This window comes from Magallana gigas, chromosome 9 (assembly GCF_963853765.1).
Source record: "Magallana gigas chromosome 9, xbMagGiga1.1, whole genome shotgun sequence".
NCBI classification, from domain to species: Eukaryota; Metazoa; Mollusca; class Bivalvia; order Ostreida; family Ostreidae; genus Magallana; species Magallana gigas.
The window spans coordinates 28,571,752-28,589,968 of record NC_088861.1 but is presented as its reverse complement, the minus strand read 5'-3'; the positions used below and the strand labels follow the sequence as shown (position 1 = coordinate 28,589,968).

Below are 18,217 nucleotides of genomic sequence, written 5' to 3'. Positions count from 1 at the left end.
GAGGATTAAATATTAAACGCAGTGGTCTCCTCATTATATTTGGCTTTATATTGACTTCGTTGAATACGGAATGTTTTCAGAATCCACAGCACTTGTCATTCACCACAAAATGAAGAAATTGTGAGTAAAGTTTATACAGTCATGTACTTTACCATGCCCTTGCAATATTGCATTGCTTACGAAACTAATATATTATGTTTAAATGTAAGTTGTGACTTCTGAGCTACGTAACTTCTCCTAATATAGATCGTTATAAATTAGCAATTTCAAAATAAAGTACATTTTAATCAATTACAAAAACATTCTTAGGAATGTCCGTTAAACTGAACTAATTATTTTTTAAACATTTATGTTGTTTAACGCATTGACTAAATGTTCCACCGTAAGTTAAAATTTTAAAATTTTTGTCATGCATGTAAATCAGTTAATGTGACGAATGCAGAGGTAAAAACAATGACTTAGTCACGCAAAAGTATCGATCCTTTAATAATTGCAAGCAAAAAAAATAATTGATTACTTCAATTTTTGATCTGCTGTTTTTTTTTTATGTACACGGGTTACACGTAATGGTATTTGAAGAGATAATGTTATAGAGGGTAGAATATTTTAACAGTGCTCTGTCTTATTTGGTTTTCCAATCACAGGAAGAAGCTGTACCATTCACTCAAAAAAGCCTGGAAAGTGACTAAATGGCAGGGCTATGTGATTCAGTTTCCTATTATAGTTACCTTTCAGTCGCATTTCAGTTGGCTGAATGACAAATAAATTCTTTCTGTGAATGAAACTATAATACACTATTTTATTGTTACATGTAATTTGCACATAATGTATAATTCGGTTTGTGGTTACGGCGCAGGATATGCATAAAGGAAAATCCTATGTATATTCCTCTTTCAATTTGCCTAAAAACACACATTGTAGGTCATTGATAAATGTAAGTAAGATACAATGTCTTAAACCAAGATCATGATATCTATTGTGAAGATAAAGATGATAATCTCTTAAAATGCAACGAGCCTAAAATTAGTTGTTTGAAGATGTTCAAATGACGTAACTACATGTGTAACATTTTGCTTATCGATTTCCACAGAAAAATAAATAAATTTATGTGTTAAGCGGTGTGTTAAGAAGTTCAATCAAAGGACATCATTGCAATGTGTAGACAGGTGACAGAAAAAAAGGCTGGTAAAAAAAATGGCCAGTTTGTTTTACTGTCATCTAGTAAATGTATTCATTAAATAAATGGTGGTGTGGTGTATTTTGTAGTATAAGTACTCATTGTTTTTCCTTAATCTCATTTAATAATCAATATCGGGGGATGGATCTTCATTATTCAGCTAAATATGGGTCAACGGAAGCCTTTTTAAGGATTCTAACATAGTTCGTTTTCCGGAAAAATAGTAAGTTTAAAAGCAGTCTTCCTGTAGGAAGTAATTTTATAATCTAGGCTTGTAGGAAAGCGCATCATAATTTTTGCAATGATGTATATGTATGTACATGTATAATACCAAATCGGTGCTTTTAAAATGAAGAAAAAATTATCTAAATAAGTTCATTTTTATATCTTATAATTAGCTAGGTTTAAAAAAACTTAAGTACAATGTGAAAATATTATTGTGAATGTTTTAAGTTTGGCAGCGTCACAAATCCTCATTAATGGAATGATACAATCATACAGATATCAAATTAATACATTTTCTGAGATGCTTCTTTAAAAGTTCACTAAAAGAGCTCACAAATAAAATGTCAGACTTACATACGTATACATGTATACATAAGATATTACATACATGTTTTTGTATTTACATTTTTGCTTATATACTGTCTAAAATTGTATTGAGAGTCCTCTTGAAATTGATGTAACATAAACGTATTTTGAAATGACATGACTAATTTTATTATGTATTACAACGAGCCTCTCAAATCATTGTTTCAACCTGCATACATTTACATTGGATAGTTTGTACAATAAATATCTTAACTACACATTAATTTTCGCAAACTGAAAGTGCAGAAATGCAATGTTACCGTAATATTTTGTCTACATACCAATGATTTATTTCTAGCTACAATAATATGATACAGAAAAAAGAAACAAAATGATAAACAGGATAACTTCAATATATAATGAGCATTTTGTCTAATAAGTTTGAAACACTTAATAGGGATATGTTTTGCCCACATTAACACAACTGTTTGACATGTTCTATGAACAACAGCATACATAAAGTAGCGATAGGGTTCGAACAGGTATTTCGGTAGAATACATCTCTCATTTAAAAAAAAATTACACTTAACATTTGTTTCCAGCATGTGATAGATAACAAATCTGGTGAAAACAATGTTGTCAAATGATTCAAATTTAAAACCAACCAAAGAGTGACATTTAATTACAAACAGCAAGAGTAAAACTTTTTTCAATTTTTTAAGCTACATATCTTTATGTAATTTGCGATTATAACATTCATCGGACCTGTATATTGTTTCATGTATGGTGAAGCAGATTGCAGCTAATAAGATGCGTTATTTTCAATGGCCACTTCAGGAATTTTTTTTTTCCATATCAAGGCGCTGCTAACGTTTTAAGTCGCTCTCTGTCATATGTCTGTATTATTCCCTTACAACAGCATACTGACAATCACTGTCAGGATCAAAGTTGAGTGTCTTTTGGTGTCCTCTTTGGGCGGCGTTAGAATACAATTTGTCTATTTCCTCATCCTTAAACCCATCAACACTAAGATTAGTCTCTTTACATTTAGACGGATACGAGTACTGGTCTTGTTCCAATTCCTGTTCTGTTTGTGTTAGGTCTTTACAATTAGGTGCTGCTGAAGAAACACTCATATTGACTTTTAAGTTGACCTCTTTGGCGGTAGAGTCAATAGCATTATCGGCACTTTGGTAAAGTTCGTTTTCAATCAGCTCTCCTTTAAAGCTAGGTGCTGCTGAAGGAACACTCATATTGATTTTTGTGTTGTCAGTATAGCCGGTAGAATCAATAGCATTATCGGCACTTTGGTAAAGTTCGTTTTCAATCAACTCTCCTTTAAAGCTATTGTCGTATACTTTATTGTCGGCTGCTGGCAGGTTTTTCGGAGATTTTACTCTGTACAAAATAATGTGACATGAGTGTAAGTAAACAGATATTTTTGCGAATTATATAAAAGGTTTGAAAAACTATAAAATAGCAGACCTTTTTTGAACGCAAACTACCATTATGATTATGACGGAAATCAAAAGAACTCCGCTAGCTGTTGCGGTGATGAAAATAACTAGAAAAGAACAAAAACACGTTGCTAAAATAAAGCCTCATTATTCGATTTCATTTTGATAAAAATTTGATCAAATGATTTTAACAAAAAAAATCGTTTAGCATCTGCTTTTAATTATTGAGATTTTACATACGTACCTGATTCTATTTTAATATTATCTTTGGAAATAAACAAAGCTTCAATTATAAAAGTTGAGGTTTCCCGAGAACTTAAAGTTGTTTCTTCAGTAGCGATATCTGGACTTGTATTGGATGTCAATATGTCTCTATAATCTAACCGAAACATCGAAACATGATTACTTACAATGTACATAAGCTCCTCTTAGGAAAATAAATAAATCAATCAAATTATAAATTGTGTTAAATGTTATTCCATCTTGATATAATTGAGAGAGAGAGAGAGAGAGAGAGAGGGAGGAAACTTTTTTTTTTACCACAGTATTGTTCAATTTCGCCGGTTTCAGAACTTGTCACAGCGTGGACTTCCGTACCATTTAAGCAGGATTCAAGTTTATCACGTGTATAAACTTTCAGAACCGTTTTGCTTGAGTTTGAACCTGTGCAATTAACATTGTCAAACATCGTTCTGAAGAATGGATGATTTGAAATTCCAATGGTGGTAAAGCTAATACAAACGTTAAGAATTTTCCTGGTTATGTAATTTCGATACACAGCTGTAAAGTTTGTGTTTACCTGAAAAATAACAATAAAATAAAAGTAACTTATACGACAAGTTTTTAATCAGATAATTGTTAACAACTTTAGCTTTTGTACAGAGCAATATTATAATTTAGAAATATATTGCTGAAATCAGCACTTCAGATTTTGAAGTTTTGATTCCAAATTTGAACAAAATGAGGTACTTAAAAAAATGTCAATGGATTTTTTTAACAAAATGTCATATATCAACCTTAACATGTGCTTTATAAATCATGCCAATCCCTTATTCTTGACTTATGACCTTTTGTGACAAATGTATTTTTTTTTTCAATTTTAACGTTCTTTGACAAAGACTACTTTAGAGTCGTTTAGTGCAGAAAAAAGGTCTATCAAATCCTGAATGACGTCATTATTTTCCAAGAGGCTATAAGCTGTATTATGGGCAATAAAATTATTGTGTTATAATTCTTTTATATGGCACGCAAAATTCGCAAAAATGAGCTAAACATAGTTTCACAGTCGATAAACTAGGTTTATCGACTGCTAACTATAGTTTACGGATCGTAAACAATAATTACCGACGTTAATCTATATTTCACATCTGTAAACTATAGTTAACACTGAAAACAATCATTTGCGGTTGTTAAACATAGTTTATCTGATAAATAGGGTTTTATGATCAGTAAACTACGGTTTACAAATCTAAAGCACGCCAAATTCATATAAATTAGCAAAATATAGTTTCAGAGTCGATAAACTAGATTTATCGGCTGTTAATTATAGTTTACGGATCCTAAACTATAGTTACCGACGTTAATCTATATTTCACATCTGTAAACTATAGTTTACGAATGCAAATATATGTTTTTCTGTCTGGAAATACACGTTAACAATATATTTTACTGATAAATATAAATTCACATTCGATTGTGAAACTATATTTATCAGATACAATTTCAATTCGTGAACTATAGTTTAGAGTTGTTAATCATAGTTTCACATTGTTGAAACTTCATTTATCAGGTAAACTATGTTTAACAATCGCAAATGATTGTTTTCAGTGTTACCTATAGTTAACAGATGTGAAACATAGATTATCGCGTTAACTATAGTTTACAGACGTGAAATATAGATTAACTTCATTATCTATAGTTTTCGATCCGTAAACTATAGTTAATAGTCGATAAACCTAGTTTATCGACTGTGAATCTATGTTTAGCTTATTTTTGTGAATTTGTCTGATAAATAACAACTCTTAACTATAGTTTACGATTGTAAATTATAATTAACAAATGTGAATCTATATTTATTTTCAGATCGATAAACTATGATTATCATTCGTAAACTATAGTTTACATTCGTGAAATATAGTTTCACAGATGAAAACTATAGTTAACGAATCGTTAACTATAGTTTAGGATCTGTAAACTATAGTTTACAGCTGATAAACCTAGTTTATAGACTGTGAAACTATGTTTAGCTCTTTTTTTGTGAATTTGGCGTGCCATACTTATATAACAAACATGTCTTTAGGAATTAATGTGCGATAATAATTGATATTATGAACATCATCAAACAAGAGAAATGTATGTCTAAAGTAAGATACATCTACATTGTATATGTACATGTACCGTAAATGCCAAAAACGAATAGTTAAAGTGGACTGTAGCATAAATCCCTTTTATTTCTTGGCACTTGTTGGCAAATATTCCCACCATCTCTTCTTCTAGATCATCAACTCGTATAGAAATATTATCACATTTTGAAGGTAGAAATTCGGTAAAATTCCACTGTGCTGAATATGTAATAGAAACTACTGGCAGACCTGGTATAAAATTAAAGAAAATAAATCGTAAAGCAAAATTCAAAAAATAAAAAGACCATATAAATGGGACGCCAGGACTGTCTTATCTGAAGATTAAACATTAAACGTATTGGTCTCCTCATTATATTTGGTATTATATTCATTATATAACCTTTTTTACAGTCTGTTTTACATTATAAAAATAGTGCCTGTTTGGGAGAAATTGACACTTCGTGAAAACCATTGTCAACCGACGCGAAGTGGAGGTTGACAATGGTTTTCTAGGGGTGTCAATTTCAACTGTTACCCTCCAAAACGGGCACTTTTTTTTCATCATACTGAATGTCTTAATTTCAGAGAGTTTATTTTTAGGGTTTTACTGATTTTTTTCAGAAATGGCGTGAGTTCTACGACGAACCGTACGCGCATAATTTACGCACATGTAACAATTCGTTGCAATACCCGTTGCCAAGTATGTTGCTAACGCTGAGGGTAATATTACGGGTTATTAACTGCGTCTAAACCAATTACATTTCAGTATTTAACATAAAAGTATAATACTCAACATTATATATGAAGTGCTCTTAACATTACATGAGGTGCTTCTAACATTATATGCGATCGTTCTAACACTATATATGCGGTAAACACAACGTGACCATTCTACACTGAAAGTGTAAAATACAGATGAATTCCATTAAAATTCGTATAGCACTATATGATATTCCCCCCAAGCGCGGGAATTTCAAATAACACTTTACACATTTATATGATACAATGCTTGATATGTTGAACTATTTTTTTTAATCATTTTTGTATATTCTTTGTCCGATTTTATTTTCTTATTTGCTTTCTTAACCTATTCTTTAACATTTAAATAAAAATTAACTGCATGGCTGAATATTTAGAGGAGCGGGCGGGGATAAAAAATCTTAACTGAGATGGATAATCTATACATGCTCACGGTCTTCATTTTGTTTGTTGTAGCTGACTGGGAAAAAAAACCAAAACTTATTCTAAATTTTATTACAAACCTAGTTCGTCTATATCTCAATTTAGTTCCTTTAAGGGGCATGGTCCCGATTTTGGTCAAAAATTATTTTTTTCGATTTTAATGTTTACAATGCTTCAGTTATGCAATTTTAATAAGCAACCAAAATTTAAATGTCTTTGATGAGTCATAAGCGAGTTACAGAGCTTACAATTCTTCGCTATGTAAACAAAGCGTTTGTTTACATTTTGAATGTTGAAGTGAAAATTCAAGTTTTAGGCCTAAAATGAAAGTGTTTATCGTTAAAAGCTGTTTATTTATTCTTAAAATGAATAATAAGATATACAAACTAGCTTTAAAAAGATATTTTACTGGTATATTGAACCTATGTAAACAAAAACAGGGCACGAGCCTTGCTTACATGACAAAGAATTGTAAGCCCTGTATCTTGCTTAAAACTCAACGACTGGCACCCAAATTTCATTTGATCATTAAAAATGCATTCCTAAAGCATTGCAAATAATAAAAACAGAAAATTTAAATTTGACCAAAATCGTCACCATGCCCCTTTAAGTCAAATTTCACTACATGTATACTTTTTATTAAAAGACTGTTTTGAAAAAAAAAAAACAATTAGGGGAGGGGGTCACCCCCTTTTTATGCACACGTCATTTATTCATATAGACGTAGATGACTATCTGTTCATTGTTTACAAATTTGTGTCTAAGGTTACTACCAATCTGTCGTGGTATAAAAATGTATGAAATTAAAATAAACGCTAGTGCATGCATTTTTAACAAAAGTTGACAAGGTATCTGCCCGATAGTTAACTCGCCTTACACTTTCCACCATGATGTAATTAGTCACCCATGTAACCACACAGGTGAGGTAATTTCTGGACACCCGGTTGTGGAACTTTTTTTTTCCATAAAAACTCAAATCGCATCAAATTGTTCCATTTTGTTTATGAACATTTTTGTATTAACCAAACATGCCCCATTCAAGGTATCTGCCCGCAATACATGATTAACTTGTTCTGCACTTTTCGCCTGACGTTAATTGCCCGGGTCACATTGCAGCCAATTGTTGAGCGATACCAATTTTTTTTGTATCGTCGGCTTTGAAAGCGATAAATGATGTATGTTTTAAGTAATCCATATTTAGTTAGCCGTCCGTCAGTTTATTTTACTATTAAAAACGGCCTTTAGACCAGTGTTGAACCTCAATCAATTTTCGGTCGAAGACTGGCGTCTGTCGGACGACATTTTAAGATCCAGAATTAAACCTTAAATTTCGATCGACCAACGACAGCTATAACAAATGATGATACATGAACGATGATACACGGTTGCTCGACGGATAATATACAACGACTGGTTGGAATAAAGAAATCGGCTGTCGATGAAGAAAAATATAAACAGATTGGCCCGACGACACAAAAATGGTAAACATTACCGTATCATTACTAAAAATCATTAAAAGGTCCTCATTTATTACTGAATTCAAAGTTCGATACTTCACCGTTCCTAATACCGACACGGAAGTTACACTGGTTTTGAACAATTCACATTGAGGAAATATGTAAATAAATATTGAACATTTTTTTTTTGTAAATATTATACCAATGGGCTAAAGATAAATAAACCCACACATAAAATCCATATTATGGTGTTAAGGATTTACAGTTTCGTTACATGACAAAGAAACACCTTTTTCAATGCTAAGGGTTATTTTTAATTCATCTGTGACAGACATTTACATGTAAAACTGATACTGTAGCAAAATAGCACAGACCCGGAAATAAGATTTTGAAAAAAATAGGACTAATAGATGAAAATATAAATCAACTTACGCTTGCATGATGATAACGAAGGTGTCCATACCCCATCCGTACAATTATATGACACTTCATTGAGACCAGTAGGGAATATGAAATCACGGTAACACCGAGCTGTACACAAATTTTCTAAACAAGAAACATTGGCGTTCTCTACAACATTGCTGATATTCTCAATAGAGCAACAACCGGCAAAACCTGTAAAAGAGTACCAGAAATAATTAAAAATACAACTATGATGATTACATATAATCAATACGCATTTTTGTAAATGTAAAAATTCGAGACGAAATACTTACCAGTTGATTTGATCAAAAACAAAAAATAATAAAGTGCCTTCATTTTAACCAGAAAAGATGTGTTTATAACCTTTATAAACTGCACGAATAGCCTGAACACAGGGATGTGTAACAATATACAGTTGCGAGATTTTGCACTTGATAGACACCATTTCCTTTTTATAAGCCGGACGGAACACTTCGCACATAGCATTATTCATCATTAATTTTATATCGCCATATGAACGAAACTATAACAAATTGGCATAGGATAAAGGTCACAGGTTTTTAAGACTTTTCTGGAATATTAACTAAACTAGTAACAAAATACAAACGACGATGTATGGTCCTCCTTGTGCATACATCCATGTATAAAATGGTAAGTGTTGTTTACATTTGTATTTTTTTTTGCAGATGCACATCTTATTTTTGCATGTGTTTTAAATCTAAATAACCATGCTTACTGTTCAGTCAGATTTTAAAACGATTGTATTACGGGCATTTGAAGTAAGAGTGTTTGTGTAAATGTGTGATTTCAGGTTTTAGATCAATAACAAAATTACATATTATATATAACTGTTAAATCAGTTTTGTGATCGACATCACTATACATAATGATTTATCAGAATTCCTATATCATAACAACTCCAGTACTATTTTATTAAAGTCCACTAGGGGTTATATGGAGTGTCATAATATTTAATCTATTCAGATTCTCGAGATCTTTGTTCCAACATGCCCACACCTGGCGGGTGCCCTAGCCAAGGTGTTTCCGGAATGTCTCCTCCTCAACCTGGGGAGCAGCCCGTGTCCCAGACTGTATTAAAAGAGGAGGCAGAAAGACAGCTTCCAGATTACTACTCTTTTATTTAGATATAACAATTTAATATGACATTTTAACAATAAATATCAATAATAATTATATTAAAATCAACATTAATATTTATTACAAACATATCTGTAAATAAAATATTAGTTGAACCCTCTCAATCTATAAAATTTACTTTTGAGAATGCGCGCAAGCGTTATAATTTATCTTACCTATATGAAAAGAGGAGGCAGAAAGACAGCTTCCAGATGACTACTGGAGAGCTGTGTTTCCCGCACCTCCATTTTATATGCAAGGACACTGCACTACAACATATTCTCCTCCTAATAAGTAAATGCGATCAAGTGCATACTAATAATCTGACACACCGTGGTCAGTAATAGCATTTTATTTATATTTCTGACCCGGCGTCGACAGCTCATCACTGGTCTCAATAACACATTTCTCCATGAACATAGGTTAGCATACGCTATCTATATAAAGCATATAGTTTAACCAATTTTTATAGAATTTCCGTTATGATAGTTGTTTCAAATCTCAACTTATGTTTTTTATTACTAAAAGTAGATGCAAACTAATATTGGGCTAGTGTTTGACCTGAAAAATGGTATAACAAAGGTCCCGCTCTTTTGAACTTTACTTCCAAATAATAATGCTTTACTGAGTATAAAACGGATCTGTTTTAGTTGCTTGAATAGCCGTTGTAATGCCTTATCCAACAAATCAGTGTTTTATATTCTAATATATAGTACACTTTTGACATAAACATTATTTTTTTTTTTACATTTTTTCTTTTTGAAGTTTTTTTTTATACCAAAGCAAAGGGGTGAAAGGGGAAAACTTGGTACAATTTTAAAATGTCATCGACGCATTATGATTATTTAGACAATTACATGTATGCATGCATTCAATAGAGAGAAAAAAATTAACTGAATATATATCTATATTTCAATCTTTTTATGGAAACAAAACCCTAATAAGACAGACATGATTATTCCTAACAACAATGAGGTAATATGTCACTGATTAATGGAGACGGTATATTTAACATTATACTTTATAAATTTATAGCGTAAGCAACAGTGCTTAATTGATAGAGTTCTGTTATTCAGGTGAAAAGTCAGTAAAATGATGCATAATTATCACTGTAATGTCAAAAAATGTCCAAAAAACATGAAAACATTATTTAAGTATTTGTATCCCTTTTGTTTTCATGACGATTTGTCAACTAAAGCATATTGACAAGAAGGATCAAAATTGTTAATCAAATGTCTATACATGTAGCTTCATTTCACTGTGGTATCGAGGTTCCACTTGTCGCTCGTTCACTCTAAAACGCAACCTTTCAATAACCTTAAACTTGTTTGTTATATTTCTAAAATTTAGACGCATACGAGTATAGATCCTCTTCCGGTTCCAGCTTTGAGTAGGTCATCTTCAAATTGTAATATGGTGCCGCTGAATAACTTTCCAATGAAGATTGTGTGACATCACCGTTCTGACATTCAGTTACATCATCAGCGCTTTTATAAAATTCGTTAGTATTCATCTCTCCTTTAAATCCACAGTTGTAGCCTTGGTGGTTTACACTGTATTTCATATTTATTTCTCCTGGCAGTCTTTTTAGGGAGTTATTTCTATTCAAAGATAATGGATTTAAGTTTATGTTTAGTAAACATGTGAATTGAATTTCGTAACAAATATCATTTGAAACATTATACAGTTGTAATATGATTGTAAAGTACCGCTTTTTATGGCAAACGAGGCAAATGGTTATAATAGAGACCAGAATTATTCCACCAGCAGCAGCAGCAGCGATGTAAATTACTTGAATGAGAAAAAATCCATTTCTATATATTAACTTTTTTTAAGATAATGGAATTTTTGTAATTCTCTATACAGAAAATATGAGTATCACATATTCATAATCATATTTTACATGTAGATGTAAAAAAGCATGATATTTCTAATACAACTTTGCTAATATATTTTATTTTGTGCATGACTTTATGTAAGCTTTATGCAATAATAGTCAAAATCTCTTTGTATCGTTTAGCACCATAATGTAATATAAGATTCAAACGTACTTGATTTTAATACAAGACCAACTTTCGGGGTTTTTATTGTGTTGAGTTTTGTAGTGCCGGTGGTAGAAGATGTGTTTGTTAGCATGCTCATAATACTTGCAGTAGTTAATTCTTTATTCATTTCTGTAGTTGTCTCAGCCACATTAAAATCTGTAAAATCAAAACAATATGTGAACTGTTTTACACAGATTCATTCATGTTAAGCATTTTTTTTTTATTTCTACTTTAAAAGTAATACTTTATACAGTGTAACTGTTTTAAATTCAAAGAACGTGATTTGCTTAGTTTGAGACAAATTGGTGTTGTACATGATTGTTTAAAAAGTTTAACTACATATTGATGTATTTACATCTTTTACGTTTAAACTACTTTTTCCAAGTAAAAAAGTTGTCTTATCTATAGTAACGAAGTTTGTCTGATTTTGAACACGATCAAAATGATGAATTACTATTACTAGAAAAGTGGCATGTTGCCAAATAATATACATGTATATATGTATTTTTGATTTTCTAATGTTCACTCTTTATACATGAAATACAGTCAATGTAATAACTAAAGCGTTGATCGACTAAAATATTAGCGAAATAATCTTCAAAATTTGTGCCAATATAACTGCAGATTTGTAGCTTTGTGGAATTTATTGATGACAAATTGTAGAGCTATTAATAGTTCACACATAGTATTTTGCTTTTTCTACTACGCTTTTAATAAATTTTGAAAAAAAGATTATATACAAATGTATTTATTTTGTAAAAAAAAAAAAAAAACAAAAAAAAAAAACAAAAAAAAAAACCTGTATCATTTCACCTCTAACGTTAGTACTTTCTCTCCTGGACGTTGAAATTATTCTCAACATCTACACAGACACCTAAGAGTGAACTTGTTAATGTTTACTAATAACAATTGCCAGTCTTGATCTGCACGTAAATTTAATCACTTCACGTTCAAATATCGCCAAGGGTATCTACAAAAAAGTCCCTCATACTTATGTCAAAATATAGTAATAAATCAATGTGTCTTTTGATAGCTGACTCTTAGGGACGTCATAATTTTTTAAGGTAACACATAATTCTAGAATTCCGATGAGAAAAGAGTATCGCTTTTCGCGGCGAGAATTCCAATTTACCTAATTTGTAAACAAATATTTGTTCTTGATCTGTCAAATTATTGCGATTGAATTATTTTTTGTGAGGGGCTATTATTTTGTGCAAAAAGCTTTTCAACTTTTCTTTTCACAAAATATGACTTTAAAAACAAACGGATTAAAAAACAATGTACTTATTTGTGTAGTTTTTGCGTCCTTGTAATCTTAAAACATCTAACCTTTCCAATGCAATGATCAAACACCGCAGCTGTTTAAGATTTAACCAGATGAGATTATTTATTTTTACTTTGACTTAAACATTCATTAGCATATGTCCCATTAAAAAATTCAAAACACACTGGATTACTTTATTTGTTAAGAGGGTTGAATTGTTGTGGCCAATTCTAGAGCATATGAATGTTATTCTCCTTACGAAGAATAGCGCTGTATTGAGATGTAGGAAACTGTCCAAATTTTAAAATCTAAAATATTTGGATTAGTATATCGCCAATAATATCATATGTCAAAATTTAAGGCAGATCTGACGGTTAATTTGTTGACCACTCAACCTCTTTGAATGAATATAAAAAGTAAACTGGAGCCCGTGAAGTGTCTTAAAATGAATTATATCATCGATGTTAAATACGTTTATTTAATAGTTAAATTGGTATTCTTTTATGTCAAATTTATTAGTTTTGTAAAGGAAAAAAAAGAAGCTAAATAACAAACTCAAATATATTATTTTTATAAAGGTATACTTGTGCAGTGTAATATAGAGTCAAGTGCAATGATATGACATTTCTATGCTATTGAAAGAAAATCTAAACCACCAAACTAAAAAACACAAATTCTATTACCGTAATAATAATTGAGGTACATGGTTATTGCAGTTATTGATGCACATGTGAGCTTTTGGATTTTCCATTCAAGAGAGAGAGAGAGAAAGAGAGAGACAGACAGACAGACAGACAGACAGACAGACAGACAGACAGACAGACAGAGATGATGATGATGATAATGATGATGATATTACCACAATAGACCTCAAAGGTTCCATCCGATGATGTTACGCTGTGAATTTCCCTTCCATTTGAACATTGTTCATGACTATCTTCAATAAACAATTCTTTCAAAATCGTGTGATTTAGGTTTGACTCTCCGCAAGATACATTTTCAAAGATTGTCTTAACGATTGAAAGATTTGCAAACGACGTAATAGTCAACGTTTTACACTTTTCAAGCACATTCCAGTTTGTGAAATTGTTGTATGTTGCAGTAAATTTTGCAGTAATCTAAAAAAAAAAACAAAAAAAAAAAACAAAAAAACAAATAACAACCCTTATACATAGTTTATAAACGTAGGATCCATGTTCATAAATCCTCATGGGTCTAATTCATGCTAATTTGTTTTCAGATTATGAGATACGTTGGCATGTTTGGCGTTATGAATGAAGTATGGAAAAAAATACCCTCCTATATTTTCGTTTCTTTTAATAATATTTTGATAATTTCTTAATTCTAATTCATATTGTTCTTTCAATCTCATTATTATTTCTATTTAAACTGGTTTAAAGTCAAATGTCTGAAATTATGTTTAGTTTTGTAGTTTTAAAACATACATGATTGTACAACTAGCATATGATTAGAGTCAGGCGTGATTGATTGATACTTACATATAACATGTATATTCTACTTTTTAATCATCAATTTTGTATAAGTCTGATGTATAACATCTTAATATTTTGCTTAGGTCGTTTTGTCAGTAAGACTATACCATAGTTTTTTTTACCTAATTTCGCCAATAAATGCTTTCAAAATCTCAATAGATATTTCCATATTATTTATGGATTTCGCCAAAATAAAAATGAAAACTTTCTGAGGCTTTAGATGCATTTATCAGTCTTGTTTTGCAAAATGATTAGCATTCATCAACAGATAAAAACGCTTTTTGTCGAAAGATCTAAGTTAACTGTATGTTTAGCTATTTATTCTACTATTATATCATATTTCATTAAGCTTATAAATAGAAAATAGATGGTTATCAATCTGTTGCAAACAGTTGAATAATAAGTATAATCATTTATAGGATGAAATAAAAATTAAGAACATTTAAAAAATATAATTAAAAATACATACCGTAAAAGACAACGTAGAATACGTAAAGAAAATTGTCCTATTAATTGATTTGCACAAGGATGCAAACGCCTCCTCTAGTAATTCTTTTGAATTATTAAATTTGGCTGTGATATTCTGACATATGTACGGCAAAACGTCCGAAAAAACCCAAGTGACTGCATACTTTACAGAAACCTCAGGGATTGCTGAAAGAGAAAGAATGAGTTTCAATATATTAAGCTTACTTTAACCGAGATAGATGTTAACCATATAATTGTAGTCTTTGAGTGTACTGTAACATTTCACAAAAAGTAAGCTACACCATATATAAATGTTATATATATACGTATAAACTGTTTTGCAGTGACATTTGACCCCACTATAACACAAGAACAGACAAAAAATCTAACTTTTTATCAAGATATAATGAAATGAATTGCACTTGTTATGTCTGAAATTGTCTTTTATCAACACGATATAAAATATTTCATACAGAATGAAAAGAAAATGAATTCAGCGTATTATTTCATAAGACACCATTCATATTTGAATTTAGGATGCAGGAAAGAAATAAACAAAAATATTCCATAATATATTAAAAGTTATTGAAATGTATGATTTATGCGGCATTCGAAATTCTAAGAAACACAGATATTATAATATATCACCGGTATTTCGAATAAATTAAATATGAAGCTTAATAGATTGTGCAAACATCGGCATATATGTAATTAAACCCGTTAATAGAAAAAATCCTTTTTTATATTAAAAATTATAATACAAACTGTAATAAACTGTAAAGATGTTAAATATGTAGAAATGTAACTACATTTGGGAAAAGATAACCCGTTAATTTGATGTCGAACTGAGTTGTTTAGTGATAAGCAAAGTTGTTTGTTTGTAAGAGAGCTGATAATTCAAGTGATTCAAGTTGTTTTTGTTTTTTTAATAATAGGATAACCTTACGCAGGTTAATTCTATAATATAGAGTAATGTTATTAAGTTCAGTGGAATCTAAACTTTGGTGGTCACATGGTCTTTGTGAACAAAAAAGGTTTTCCAAATGATTTTATCATGTACTTGCCAAGTTTCTATACCTGTGAAGTTATAAACATTACTATTTGCATTGAAATTGTAAACGGTATAAACAAGCATTTAAAAAATGTCATTGAGCTGAATCAATTATTTATGAAATTCAAGCTATCAATATCATTCAACGGACCTCTAAGTAGATCTTTAAAACAGAACCTACATCCAATCAACATTTGCTAAATATTCCTTTAAAGATTACCTAAACCGTTAAAGTGGTATTGGACACTTCCATATTGTGATGTACTTCCGATCGAAATATTTCCCAAAAAGGGTATCTTACTGCATATCGCAATGCGTTAATGTGATAACAACGAATGTGTAAATCATGAGTTTGGATAGCTGGGGCTTTTAAATTGTTTACCTTTCCAAAATATTTCAAAACGTAATTATTGTTCAAATGTTGAAAAATTTGAATTTTCTTAATATGTAAAAGTATTTTGATGATGATGTTCTTTTATCCACATCAAAGCGATATGTCTTCCATAACATATTAAACATTTCTGTTACAGTAAGATCATTTTTGTACAAAACTTTGAAAACCAAAACAACAAAAACATGTGATTTTCGCAGAAGTTTTTATCAGCCATTAAACAGTTGGCCTTGATTTCGGAAAATTATATTACACAAAGTAAAATTTAAGTGATTGTGAAGGGGATCAGACTAAATATTCGATAAAAATAAAAAGAAACAAATAATTACGTTTGCATGTCGATATCACCGGCGTCCACAACCCATCCTGACAAATATAGGATTCATTAGTCCGCCCATTCGGATATATGTAACCACGATAACACTCAGCTTCACACGACACATTGGTCATACAAGTTATAACAGCGTTGTCTGCAGCAATGTCGAATTCATTCACTGAGCAACTACTGGCTAAGACTGTAAAAATGCACCAGTGAATTAATATACACATAATAAAGACGACACTGCTACGCGTCATGATTCGTTTTAAAAATTGAAAAAAATAACCTGTAGATTGGATCAAACAGAAAATCACCGTATAGGGTACGCTCATTTTGACAAGGAAAATTTATCTCTCAACATAAAAAACCACCCTTAGAGATGTGTCGCCATGTAAGTTATACGATTTTGTGCACGTATAATGCATACATTAAAGAGTAATGCAATATTTCCTTCTTAAGCCGACTTTACAAGTAGTTCTTTTGTTATCTGCTTTATTTTTCTTCTTTCAACGATATAGTTTCATATCTTTAAACTTTACTCTAGGAATAAGTTTACTCGTTTATTTCCTTAAACTTTTCATATCATTTTGCATTTGTTTTTTTTTTTCATTTTAGAGATAATTTGCTTTTAAAGAGTAGTTTATTTTGATTCCTTAAGTTCTCTTTTATTGTCCTTTATATTTTAACATGAATATGAAAACCTTTCTCATGTTGGTATAATTGTGATGAATAAAAAGCAAAATATAAAAGTTTAATGTACATGTATTTGTCGCATGGTTCCACACTAATAATTGCAATTTACCAGGTACATGTAATTGCCTGTGGTATATTGCTGAAGCTTGCATCTTTTTGATCTTTTTGAAAGAAAATTTTATTGATTAATCATTTGAAAAATCACTCGGGTCAGCTATAACATTTGACCAGAGTGAATATATCTCGGAACATTGACTGTTTATCCAATCTTACCAATCAAACCCTGATAAGTTTAATCATTCAATCATGGAACAGACACCATGCGACAAAATGATTGTTACATGCTTGCCTTGGGCGCGCAAATTTCGTCAAGCTGTATTAATAACAACCCTAACATGCTTACGATGTTTATCCGATGTTTGCTAAATATTTGCCGACTCCATTCTAAATTGGAGGATATTATTATATACTAAACATTGCTTTTTTTAAAGAACAATTACAGTGTAAGTAGAAAACTTGTAAATTTCACTTGTTTACTCTGTTGTGTCAGTAATAGGTGTTGAAAGGAAACCTTTTCATCTGAATAAAGACTGTCATAACTAATATTTTTACGTCTTGATCATCTCTGTTGTGCTGGCTCATAAATTTTAAAACAGTTCGACCACTAACTATCAAAATGGCAATGTTAAATGCTAAATAGCAGTTTGCCACTAGCAGCTGAAAGAGCACCATATATATATATATATATATATATATATATATATATATCCAAGAAAAACCACCTCAG

The 18,217-nt window shown here is 30.7% G+C and overlaps 2 protein-coding genes across 4 annotated transcripts; both read right to left on the bottom strand.

The window, feature by feature from the left end:
• Positions 1–2,565: 2,565 nt before the first annotated feature.
• Positions 2,566–9,178, bottom strand: LOC105333663 (uncharacterized). Of its 2 annotated transcripts, XM_034477012.2 has the most exons (7): positions 8,863–9,178; positions 8,579–8,761; positions 5,563–5,756; positions 3,706–3,964; positions 3,410–3,544; positions 3,194–3,272; positions 2,566–3,106 (listed from the first exon to the last, which is right to left on the bottom strand). In XM_034477012.2, the coding sequence occupies exons 1-7, from the start codon at positions 9,053–9,055 to the stop codon at positions 2,611–2,613; spliced, it is 1,539 nt and encodes a 512-aa protein (XP_034332903.2). In that variant the 5' UTR covers positions 9,056–9,178; the 3' UTR covers positions 2,566–2,610. The 2 variants fall into 2 exon arrangements, with proteins under 2 accessions (XP_034332903.2, XP_065928004.1); XM_066071932.1 differs by lacking the exon at positions 5,563–5,756 and having other exon boundaries at positions 8,863–9,047.
• A 933-nt stretch (positions 9,179–10,111) lies between these two features.
• LOC105342612 (uncharacterized) lies at positions 10,112–17,133 on the bottom strand. Of its 2 annotated transcripts, XM_066071934.1 has the most exons (7): positions 17,024–17,133; positions 16,748–16,933; positions 14,978–15,162; positions 13,875–14,133; positions 11,758–11,907; positions 11,416–11,497; positions 10,112–11,307 (listed from the first exon to the last, which is right to left on the bottom strand). In XM_066071934.1, exons 1-7 carry the CDS (start codon positions 17,067–17,069, stop codon positions 11,046–11,048), a joined length of 1,170 nt encoding a protein of 389 aa, XP_065928006.1. In that variant the 5' UTR covers positions 17,070–17,133; the 3' UTR covers positions 10,112–11,045. The 2 variants fall into 2 exon arrangements, with proteins under 2 accessions (XP_065928006.1, XP_065928005.1); XM_066071933.1 differs by lacking the exon at positions 17,024–17,133 and having other exon boundaries at positions 16,748–17,014.
• Between the last annotated feature and the right edge of the window lie 1,084 nt (positions 17,134–18,217).

Bases quoted from the DNA above. Each gene is read 5' to 3' on its own strand.
- LOC105342612 (XM_066071933.1), bottom strand. From the start codon at position 16,994: ATGACGCGTAGCAGTGTCGTCTTTATTATGTGTATATTAATTCACTGG. The intron at 11,498-11,757 runs GTACGTTTGAAT...TTCTCATTCAAG, and splicing joins TGGTCTTGTATTAAAATCAA to TAATTTACATCGCTGCTGCT. The intron at 11,308-11,415 runs GTACTTTACAAT...ATCTTTGAATAG, and splicing joins CTCGTTTGCCATAAAAAGCG to AAATAACTCCCTAAAAAGAC.
- LOC105333663 (XM_034477012.2), bottom strand. From the start codon at position 9,055: ATGCTATGTGCGAAGTGTTCCGTCCGGCTTATAAAAAGGAAATGGTGT. The intron at 5,757-8,578 runs GTAAGTTGATTT...ATTTTATACCAG, and splicing joins TTCGTTATCATCATGCAAGC to GTCTGCCAGTAGTTTCTATT. The intron at 3,273-3,409 runs GTACGTATGTAA...GTTCTTTTCTAG, and splicing joins TAATATTAAAATAGAATCAG to TTATTTTCATCACCGCAACA.